This window comes from Physella acuta, unplaced genomic scaffold (genome assembly GCF_028476545.2).
Source record: "Physella acuta isolate Inbredline_101_S28 unplaced genomic scaffold, ASM2847654v3 ptg000156l, whole genome shotgun sequence".
NCBI classification, from domain to species: domain Eukaryota; kingdom Metazoa; phylum Mollusca; class Gastropoda; family Physidae; genus Physella; species Physella acuta.
In genome coordinates, this window is record NW_026731675.1 from 512,209 (window position 1) to 524,913 (window position 12,705).

Below are 12,705 nucleotides of genomic sequence, written 5' to 3' on the forward strand. Positions count from 1 at the left end.
AGATTCTATAGACAACTTTCCCAGTAGAAATGCTTGTTGAGTACTCACTGGCTGATGCTTTGTATGCAGCTGACGGTAGCAGCCATTTGAGATCGATTGACATTGTGTAACAATTAGATTTCGCAATTTTTTGACATATCTGCTCATCATAACAACGATAATTAGGTATTTAAGTGGATGTTTTTGTTTGACTATCCACTTTTATTGCAGTGTAACTTTGTTGGAGTTGTAACTTTGTTACAATCTGTCCTCTATAAAGTTACAAGCTTTATTTTGTTACGTCTAAAATGTTACCACCTTAATATTCAGATATTTGTTTCTTTTTATAAATCGCAAATGCTGCTGTTTCAAACATTCAAACAAAGTTGTATTTTCATGCTCGAAATTTTCAACATGTAGCGCTACTTAATAGTTCAGATGGCAAGATAATAGTTAGGGAAAATAAATTAATTAATTAGAATAGGTAATCAGAAAGTTTTGTTGTATTAGATATCAAAATTAAATATGACGTCGTTTGATGGAATGTTACACTTAGTAGAAGTACTTTCTGACGTCATCACGTCACAGCATGTTATGACATCACCATGTCATGACATGACGTCACCATGTCACATCGCACATGTGCCCGTGTCTGTACATCTGTTGCATCATTGTCTTGACGTTGTGAGACCTCCTGTCACACTGACATGACACAGACACTACCGACATGTCAGCTAGGGAATTAAACCCTCGAACAACCTGGGACGTCAATGACACTGTCGAGCACGCTGTCACATGGTCATGTCAGTGACCTGTGCCTCCTGACATGACATGACGTAGACTACTGACATGACATTGACACAGCACTATCGCATCAACTTTTCTATAGCTTGTTTGTCTTGTAACACTGTCGAAATAATGCTGACTTCTCCCCCCTCCCCCACACACTTTAAATTCTTCGATAGTACCCCCCGCCCCCTACGCTCGACCTATCATAAAAGTATCGCCTTCTAATTACTTGAACCCCTTTCGTCTCTCCAATTACCCCCACACTTATAGAACCGTCTAGAAATAGCTCCTGACTTTTAGAAATCATCTCTTTAGTCAGCCAACACAATGCAAAAAATATAACAGTAGGCAGTTCTAGCAGTCAAAAAATCAATACTCCGCCACAGCGAGGAGTAGCCTGGAGTCACAGAGTAGGTAGAGATCGAGGCGTGTTTCTTTCATGTCACCTGTTTGCAGGTTCGGCAGGCACTGAAGCGGCAGTGTTACAGGTGGAGACAGCACCGGCTCATCCACAGCTCCAGCCTGCGCCGGATGAGCCGCTCCCTGAGTATTTTCACCTCGTTCACTGAGGTGCCACACACCACCACCTCACAGGTAAATTATTTCTAGAACACCTGCCACACACCTCAAAGGTAAATTATTTCTAGAACACCTGCCACACACCCCAGGTAAATTATTTCTAGAACACCTGCTACATACCCCACAGGTAAATTATTTCAAGAACACCTGCCACACACCTCACTGGTAAATTATTTCTAGAACACCAGCCACACACCTCACTGGTAAATTATTCCTAGAACACCTGCCACACACCTCACAGGTAAATTATTTCTAGAACACCTGCCACACACCTCACAGGTAAATTATTTCTAGAACACCTGCCACACACCTCACAGGTAAATTATTTATAGAACACCTGCCACAATCACCACAGGTAAATTATTTCTAGAACACCTGCCACACACCCCACAGATAAATCATCTCTAGAAATCCTGCCACACACCTCACAGGTAAATTATTTCTAGAACACATGCCACACACCTCACAGGTAAATTATCTATAGAACACCTGCCACACACCACCACCACACAGGTAAATTATTTATAGAACACCTGCCACACACCTGACAGGTAAATTATTTATAGAACACCTGCCACACACCACCACCACACAGGTAAATTATTTATAGAACATGTGTACATATATATATATATATATATATATATATATATATATATATATATATATATATATATATATATATATATATATATATATATATATATATATATATATATATATATATATATATATATATATATATATAAATGATCAATAGCTATACGTTCCCACAAAGATATGAACCCCATCACATTATAGTTTTCTAAATTAGATTCTCACGCTGATCAAGTTAAAAGCATCTCTACTTGATTTTCCCCGAGGGTAAATATTGTCGGAACTTTTTAACCCACCGTCTCTACACGAATGTGGAGGGAGGGGCGGGGACAAAGACTTTCTAAGACCAAATTAGTTACGTCTAGCCCGTTCTCAAGCTTTGAAGGCATACTTGGTGATATATAAATCTGAGGGCATTAATGTAATTCTGAGGGCATTAGCACTGAAAATGGGTGAGATCACATCTAATTTTTGGAAGGGCATTTAAAGTGTACAGAAAATTGTATGCGTAAAGATTTGTACATGCTGTATGAAATTCTGAAAATGTATGCTTAGTTTAGAATGCTGATGGCATATAAGTTGTACACGGTTCTAAGGGCATATACGCCGTACAATTTTTAAAGTCAAATAACCAATGCAAAATTCTACGGGTTTATTAGCTATACAATAGCATCGTGTGATACTATCAGTAGTGTGAGTCTAAAACAAATAAATTTAGCCATACCGCCGAGAGTATCAAGCCTTTCGCCTCTACAACATGGTCATTAATTAATATTTGATGACACTAATTGAAATCCCAGCTGCCAGGAAAGCTGACCTGTCCCGATAACCAAAGTGAACACGAATACTTGGCCATGATTTATTCACTTTTTGAACATGAACTTACACAGAAACTAACTCGTGAACTTAAACCGAGGTTAAAGAAGGTCGATCGCAAGTGCGATAGGCCGGTAAACAAAAAGACCACAATTTGTTAAATAAATTAAAAGACCACAATTTGTTAAATAAATTAAAAGACCATAATTTGTTAACTAAACAAAAAGACCACAAAACGTTAACTAAACAAAGAGAGCACAATACGTTAGCTTAAAAAAAAAGACCAGAATTTTTTAACTAAACAAAAAGACCACAATTTACTAACTAAACAAAAAGACCACAATTTACTAACTAAACAAAAAGACCACAATTTTTTAGCTTAACAAAAAGACCACAATTTGCTAACTAAACAAAAAGACCACAATTTACTAACTAAACAAAAAGACCACAATTTACTAACTAAACAAAAAGACCACAATTTACTAACTAAACAAAAAGACCACAATTTACTAACTAAACAAAAAGACCACAATTTACTAACTAAACAAAAAGACCACAATTTACTAACTAAACAAAAAGACCACAATTTACTAACTAAACAAAAGGACCACAACTAAATAAAAAAAAACGTGTTTGCTAGACAAAAATTTTAGCCGTAAATGGGGCTGAGAGCTACAAATATTTAATTAGATAATGGGGTAGCTGCAACAAATGTAAATAATCAGATTTTTTGTGTGGAATAAACGATTGAACTGTCCGGTTTTGTGTAGCTGGCCATCGCCTATCAGCGTTGTTTATAAGGACAACATTAACACCCTCCTATGTTTAGTATAATAGTAAACTAACATGGCGCTGGCCTCAGTTAATATAATATACAAATTTATTGAACATTGATATCTATAGGCCTACACGCACACACATATATAAATATATAAATATATATATATATATATATATATATATATATATATATATATATATATATATATATATATATATATATATATATACTTATATATATATATATATATATATATATATATATATATATATATATATATATATATATATACTTTTTTTCTTTTAAATTTGTTTTTGTTAAACATGTTTCAATCAAACAATACATCAAATATAATCAGTTAACTCCCTTGCATCGTCATCTTTACTCAGATTGGTGTCCCTTATTTCTATAAATAGCTTTGTTGTCATGCATGACCACGTGACCCTCAGTGGTCCTATTGCTTGTTTTATTATACTCATGATATTAGTTGAAGTATATTTTCATTAAAACATTTAATTATGTCTCTAATTAGTACTGTAGACTAAGGTGTCTATTAATTTACTTGACTTTTACAGATATTGAATAGATAGAATAGATAGAAAAATTCCAGGTGTTTTTACGAAAAGTTTCATTGCATTGTTGCTTTAAAAACATCATCGTTTGAAAATAATTTTATCGACATTTAAAAATTGATAACTTGACTGTTAATGAACACCTCATGTGAAATAAATATCACTAAACATTCATATAATTTATATAATTTGTTTAAAACCTAGTTAGAAAGCATAATCTATAAAAAAAAAAGGTAAACTATTCATAATTATATAATGTATTATTCTTTTTAACATGATTAATACAAATATTAAGTAATAATATTTATTTTTACTTTTAGTTTTACTTCTTCTAAACGTATTCAACTATTTAGATTATATCTTGTTATAAGTTATTGATAAACATCAAACATCAAAGAAGTAGATCTTGTTTTTTTTAATTGAAACAAAAGTAATTTACTAAAATTTCTAAAGAATGTTTTTTTATATATTCTTGTTCCGGTAATTAGAAGAGCCAGCCGTCTGCCGTGGCTTCCAATGGTGACGTGAGTGAAATCAGTGAAGGGACTCAGTCCAGGTTCTCCGCCATCTTTAAAGGCCGCACTAGCAGACGACAGAGCAGCCGAGATATGGGGTCAGGCGCCGGGCCCAAGTTGACCTCTGATGCCCCTGACCTGCCGGACATTGTCACGTGCCGGACAGACTTGATGTGTGAGGAGAAGGTGTGAGGGGAAGGTGTGAGGGGAAGGTGTGAGGGGAAGGTGTGGCAAGATACAGTGCGGGTCGGTGTGGCGTGGCGTATATAAAAGGAGCCGGATATTTAGTTTTGTCCGACATAGTGGCTGCCGGACAATGGAAAGATAAACATCAGTATCTGACAGTGTTAGAGATTAGGCTGTGCCAGCACTGACATAGTTATGGCTGTAGTGGTTCCCTTATTCCGGAATGTGATCAGAGAGCTGGAGTTTGTTCCCTGGACAGAACAGAATACAAAGCAAGGGAGGGAACCTTGTTGTGTTTAGGTACAAACAGATATGGCATTCAGGCTCAAAAACAAGTTGCCCTTGCTCTAGTGCTTCAAATGTTTTACAATTGTAGTTAGTATAGCTCATATATATATATATATATATATATATATATATATATATATATATATATATATATATATATATATATGTTTAAAATACTATAATTTCTGATAAAATGGGACATGTTTAGCAAGTTTTCATCCAGTAGACAAACAGCATGCTGGTGTGAGGGTGTGCGGTGGAGATTGTGTGGAGACGCTGTCAGTGTACGTCGTATAAACAAACTATTACCTAACAGTGTCATTCAACGCTGTCTTAAATGTTGGACAGGCATTGAGGTCTAACAATGTTAGACTGTCGTAAAATGTTGGGCTGGATCGTTTAGTCCGACATTATGTTTGAGTCAACTTTAACGTTTAACCTTTCACCCCGTCTATAGAAGCATGAAATCCTCTAACCATGGTCCAGCTTATATGTATATATGTATATTTAAATTTTGATGTATGTATGTATAGACTAACTTCATTATTGTATCAAGACGCGCAACAGATATAATCTGATGTTGGTGTGATGTACAGTGTACATTGTACAGCGTATTGTGTACTCTGTACACAGTACTGTGTACAATTTGTAAGAAATCCAATTGAAATGTGTGTGTTCGTGTCTACAACTCAATCCATGACGTTTAACACAGATGTAAATATTAGAGACTTATGAGATTGGTTTTAGATAGGTTGTTGTTGTTTTGTCGGTCTGTAGGACATTGTGTAGGACATTCTGTAGGACATTCTGTTGGACATTCTGAAGACAATTGTTTAGGACATTTTATAGGACATATTTGTAGGACATTGTGTGGGACATGGTGTAGGACATTCTGAAGACAATTGTTTAGGACATTTTATAGGACATATTTGTAGGACATTGTGTGTGTGACATTATAGTTTAAACATAGTCTGGATAAAAAAGTGACGCCATGCACGTTTGAGTGTAAGAATGTGACAGGATTAGAAGGACACTTGACGTCAGATTTTACAGGCCGTCAAACTTGATGACAGGCTATATTAAACAGGACGTCAGCTTTTAGGACGGACGTACATCAGACAGGACGTCACACTTGATGTCAGTCGCACGTCAGACTTAAGTCCAGCAACAGTAATTTATTTGTTCAACTGATTGATTTGTGTGTGACGTCTTTTTTTAATGCCATGAAATCGTTAATTAATTGCATAACATCATTCATTTAACATCTTATATGATGCTATGAAAATTTCCAATCAACATTCTAATTACTGCCACATCTACCTATAGGATACTTCCAGAAGTTCATGTACATAGTCTCTGACAACAGCTCACCATAATAATATAGTATAAACTTGCTCAAATATATACACTCAACATGAGCATAATGAAATATATTGAACAAATTAGATAATAGACAGTCATCGCACAAAGTAAGTGCTATTGAGCTATTTAAGCAAGCGTTAAGCTCGTTCTTAGTATTAAAACTTGATGGAAACCACAGTTAATTTTTTTTAAAAGTACATGTTAAACACACACCATCACTCAAAATTGGGAATATCAAAGCCAAGAAGCCTGTAGCACGTGGATAGTGGAAAACTTATCAGTTTAGCTCTTACTAAAATACATTCGATTAAGCTCAAACCCCTATTTACAATTATGCTTTCAAAACCACATTTTGTTGACGAAACAAAACCACATTTAGTTCACCAACAAAACCACATTTAGTTAAACAAACAAAACCACATTTAACTAACCTAACAAAACCACATTTAGTTCACCTAACAAAACCACATTTAGTTCACCTAACAAAACCACATTTAGCTCACCTAACAAAACCACATTTAGCTCACCTAACAAAACCACAATTAGTTCACCTAACAAAACCACATTTAGTTCACCTAATAAAACCACATTTAGTTCACCTACCAAAACCACATTTAGTTAACCTTACAAAACCGCATTTAGTTCACCTAATAAAACCACATTTAGTTCACCTACCAAAACCACATTTAGTTAACCTTACAAAACCACATTTAGTTCACCTAACAAAACCACATTTAGTTCACCTAATAAAACCACATTTAGTTAACCTAACAAAACCACATTTAGTTCACCTAATAAAACCACATTTAGTTCACCTACCAAAACCACATTTAGTTAACCTTACAAAACCACATTTAGTTCACCTAACAAAACCACATTTAGTTCACCTAACAAAACCACATTTAGTTCACCTAACAAAACCACATTTAGTTCACCTAACAAAACCACATTTAGTTCACCTAACAAAACCACATTTAGTTCACCTAACAAAACCACATTTAGTTCACCTACCAAAACCACATTTAGTTCACCTAATAAAACCACATTTAGTTCACCTAACAAAACCACATTTAGTTAACCTAACAAAACCACATTTAGTTCACCTAACAAAACCACATTTAGTTAACCTAACAAAACCACATTTAGTTCACCTAACAAAACCACTTCTAGTTCACCTAACAAAACCACATTTAGTTCACCTACCAAAACCACATTTAGTTCACCTAACAAAACCACATTTAGTTCACCTAACAAAACCACATTTAGTTCACCTAACAAAACCACATTTAGTTAACCTAACAAAACCACATTTAGTTCACCTAACAAAACCACATTTAGTTAACCTAACAAAACCACATTTAGTTAACCTAACAAAACCACATTTAGTTCACCTAACAAAACCACATTTAGTTCACCTAACAAAACCACATTTAGTTAACCTAACAAAACCACATAACCTCTGTATGAAAATGATGTGGAAAGCTCCACGACTGCAGCCTATGGGGGGGGGGGGGCTTGAGTGCCACTAACCCAGGAGTTCTAAACATGCTTGCTCCATTTGAATCAATCTGTACACAATCGATTTTCATTGCCAACAGAATTGTGTTAAAACTTAGTTCTTAGATCAGTTTATAAATAGAGCAACGTGACTTATTTTCCCGATACTTCACATTATTATTCAGAAAATCGACTGATTAGCTTATAACCAAGTATTGATTAGCTTATAACCTAGTATTGATTAGCTTATAACCTAGTATTGATTTGTTTCATAACTCACCTAGACACGGTCAGAGTTTTGAATGTTTCCAATTGTGTAAATACAGCGCTGCGTCTGTGATTGCAGCTCCCAGCATTCCATTGCCCGTCCCCCTCAATCCCCACCCTCACGGCGTCCATCACCCCACCCATCACCCCACCCATCACTCCATCCAACAATGAAATCTCTCTCTCAGCCACATCTATTAATATAAACAAATCTCATTAATTTCCTAAATCAAATTTTAGTGTTTATTTCCCCTTACAAAAAAAAAATTCTGCATAAAATGTCCAAACTTTGGACAAAATTTCCCCGTCGCTGTGCAATTTTCCCTGACCGTGTATGGGTTATTTGCCCACATTTCCCGACCCAGGTTGTAAATGATTAGCTCGCCTCCACGTCACTTTTATTTTGATACATTTCTCAGCTTCTCTCCCTTTAAAAATGGGAGACAACTTTTTTTTCTCTCAGGAAATGAAATAGTTTCTTTTTGTTTTAATGTAATATTTACACAAAAATAATAACAAGCTCACTTTTTAATAAACCAACACGGATTCTAAAACGTGATTTATTGTTTTTATGGCAATTATTGACTAGAAGATGATGTCTTTTAGCTAGTAAAGTTGGAGCACTCTACGAGTATTAAAAAAAAACAATAGATGTCAATCATTGGTATTGTATTTACGGGTCTTCCTGGAAAGATATATATATATATATATTATATAGGGAGCTCATATATATATATATATATATATATATATATATATATATATATATATATATATATATATATATATATATATATATATATATATACTTCGATAGTTATTGTTAACAGATTTTTTTGACTTAAGAGTCACTTTGTGATGAGATTTTAAGGTGAGCAGAAAAAACTACCTCAATTGACTTAGACAACCTGACATCATCGACAATTTTGTCTGTCTGTGTGCCACACTCCTACACGTATACCCTAACAACACGCACACGAGCCACCTACATGTGTTACCCACCCTCACAACACGCACAACTAGCACTCACAAACCCCCAGCATGTAAACATTAAGTAGACTCCATGCGCCCCTAATGTCTGTAACAATCAAACGTAAATCTTGATCTCATTTCATTATTTGTGTAATCAATCACCCAACTTAATGAACTCTTGCGGAAGTAAACTTTTTTTTTCTGGTAATTAGGCGACCCGTGTTAAAAAATTAACATTCAGGTGTATATAAGAAGATAAAGATCTCAATCATTTAAGAAAGATACAAATCCATCGCTGTGTTGTGTTTTACAATTTGCAAATTGAAGTATTACTTTATTACTGTATTAAACATTACTGTACTAATATTATACTGTATTATCGTGTTACTGAATACCTTAATTACTGGAATACTGTTTTACTATAATACAATATTATCCAACTACTGTATTATAGTTTCACCGTATAACTTCTACTATATTACTGATAATAGAATACTGCGAATTACTGTATTTACTGTAATAATGAAGTAAGATTGCTCGTCTAAGTATTTATATTCCTTTACAGATGACTATCAAAGTTGTATTATTTATATCAGTAAGTTGTGACTGATACTGTTTTATTTGATTGGTTGCTCATAAATAGCCAATCAGCGAAAGATACATTGTGTAAAAATATTTTTTATTGGTTGATATCTGTACCAATGGTATTATGTGAGCTGTGATACTATATATTCATGCAATGTACTGGTGATTTCTGTTTGTTTAAACCTATATGTATGGTTTCTCAGTACATACGGCTATGTATGGGAGAGTGTGTAAGGGCGTAAGTGTATGGGCATGCGTGTATGTGAATATCGAGATGTGTATTGGCTTGCGTTATTGTGTATCGAATTGTGTGTATGGGCGTGTGTTTGTATGGGTATGTGTGTATTTGTGTGTGTAAATGGAGATGTGTATTGGCATGTGTGTATTTGTGTGTGTAAATGGAGATGTGTATTGGCATGTGTGTATTTGTGTATTTGTGTATGTAAATAGAGATGTGTATGGGCATGTGTGAATTTGTGTGTGTACATGGAGATGTGTATAGGATTGTGTTTGCATGAAAATATGTGTGTATAGGTATAGGCATGTGTAAGCTCCAGGAAGTATTGAATGTTAATGTTGAGGTGGGTCAACTTGTGTGTGAAATGTGATGTTCACGTGACGCGTGTGACAGTTACTTGTATTCTCTGTCACTGTTGACTTTGTTGACTCTCTCTCTGTAAATTGCTTAAGTGTATCCGTCTGTCATATTGTTGTGTCCATCTGTCAATAAACAGTGTCCATCTTTCACATCTTATTTGACATATTCTCCCATTATCCAATCATTCCGCACAATAACCACATTCCACTGAAACACCACATTCCACACACCCACACTCACACATTTACTCACCCCACACACCCACACCCATACATTAACTCACCCCACACTCACCACACTAATCGTTTAGTTAATCAAACAATCCTGTATGAGATAACCTCTCCACTACTCTCTGTATTTATTAACGATTTGCTTGTAATTGTCTACATTTATCTGCATAATTTACTTTAATCTCCTAACTTACTACGTGTCCAGTTCTCTACTCTCGCTCTGGCATTCGTGTACAGAATGATTGAACTGTGATACCATTTTTTTTATCCACAACTATTTTCATTTCCTTTTTGGATTAAAATCGTTCATTCCCTTTTTGGATTAAAATTAAATACATTGTTCATTATGTTAACTAACAGTAACGTAAAAAAAATTAAAACGAAATAAATCTAAATGATGTATTAAAGGGAAAGCACTGTGGAAAAACTAAAAACGATGAGGTTATCTTCCCTGACGAAAAAAAATACATGTTAATAAAAATTCATGAAGAACGTAACAAAACCTTGTCAAATATGTATTTTTTTAAATATATTTTTTTAACTTAAATAAATTAACTTTACGTATTTGAAAAACTATTAACTTTTACCTATTTGAAAAACTATTTAATTATTTAAAGTTTTATAAATTCAAAATTTACTCGTTGACGAAGAATCAGATGAATGGAGACGACTACCTGTATCACGGAGTTATCTCCCATTTGATTAAATAAAGCGTTTAACTCGGGACTTTTAATTAATGGAATTAAATGTAAATAAAATAATCACATGTTTCTTGAGAGTGTATGGATGGTTCATCAGACCGTGTGTTAATTAATGATGTAAGAATGTGTGACACACAATGAAGTGTGTGTCGGCATGGTGAGCTGTGTGTCATGACATAGAATTAATATAAGTTAATTAATTAATTAATTAATGTAGATGCATCTTTCCATCATGCCTAACAGTGTACATCAATTTGTTCATTGCTGTTGAAATTTTAAATGAAACTGTGTTAATAAAAGATTGTAAATTACATTGTGATGAGTGTCAGATTTATGATTGTAGCTTGTTTGCTTTCTGTTGGGTTTTTTTTTTTAGTTTTTTTTTTTTTTTTTTAATGATCTGTGTTGTTTCAATTATAGACAAATATACTAGCACTGGTTTCAGATTTTACGACTCATTTTATTTTTAAGTCGCTTTCTCTTAATACAGCAGATTTTCTTAAATCATACAGTGAGGGGTGGGGGTGTGATTAACGCTCCAACTATTAATAGGTCAACAGGTATTGAGTAAAAATCTCCTGAGTTAACTGATAACGAGTATACAGTTCGTGTGTTGACTGTTACTGTGTAAACAATTTCTGTGAACTGTTGACATGCTAATGGTTATTGAGTCAACTTTTCCTCTGTTAACTATTATTGGGTCAAAAGAGTTTTTACTGTCTATGGTAAATGTGAAAACGCTTACGCTAAAAATGGGCAGCTACATGTCCAGCTACCCTAGCTATGCCACTACCCTAGCCTAACAAATACCCTAACTATGCCCCTACCCTAGCCTAACAAATACCCTAACTATGCCACTGCCCTAGCCTAACAAATACCCTAACTATGCCACTGCCTAACTACACAATTACCAAACAACACCACTACCATAGGGCTGGCAAGTAGGTCACCAACCATCTGTACGGCTCAATAAAACCTGCATGAGTCATAGAACTGGTTGGTGACCTTCTTACCAGCCCTATAGCTAAACCACTACCCTCACTAAGCCACTACCCTTACCACGCCACTATCTTCTATCACTAATTGACCTTGACTCAGTTGACACCCACAGTTACCTTCCCTGTCCCTTATCACACCACACCCACAGTTACCTTCCCTGACCCTTATCACGCCACACCCCACATTTCTTAGAATCCGGGCCAACGAGATTAAAATAACTCGACACACCATCGTGTGTGGGCAGCTCTAAACACCACACTGTGAGTGTCCTACACACCACAGTGTGTGGGTTTGACCACAGTCACAACAAACACATCAGCGTATAATGCTACACCCCACATCTCTGGAGGATTTGACACGTGATGTCTAGATTTAGACTATACAGTATAAAG

The 12,705-nt window shown here is 34.9% G+C and overlaps 1 protein-coding gene across 1 annotated transcript in view; it reads left to right on the forward strand.

The window, feature by feature from the left end:
• LOC131935746 (PDF receptor) overlaps window positions 1-4,820 on the forward strand; it is a 52,717-nt gene extending 47,897 nt beyond the window's left edge. The window contains exons 12-13 of the mRNA XM_059292387.1: window positions 1,225-1,362; window positions 4,602-4,820. Coding sequence (XP_059148370.1) covers window positions 1,225-1,362; window positions 4,602-4,820 — 357 coding nt within the window. The remainder of the gene's footprint in view (window positions 1-1,224; window positions 1,363-4,601) is intronic.
• Window positions 4,821-12,705: the final 7,885 nt, after the last annotated feature.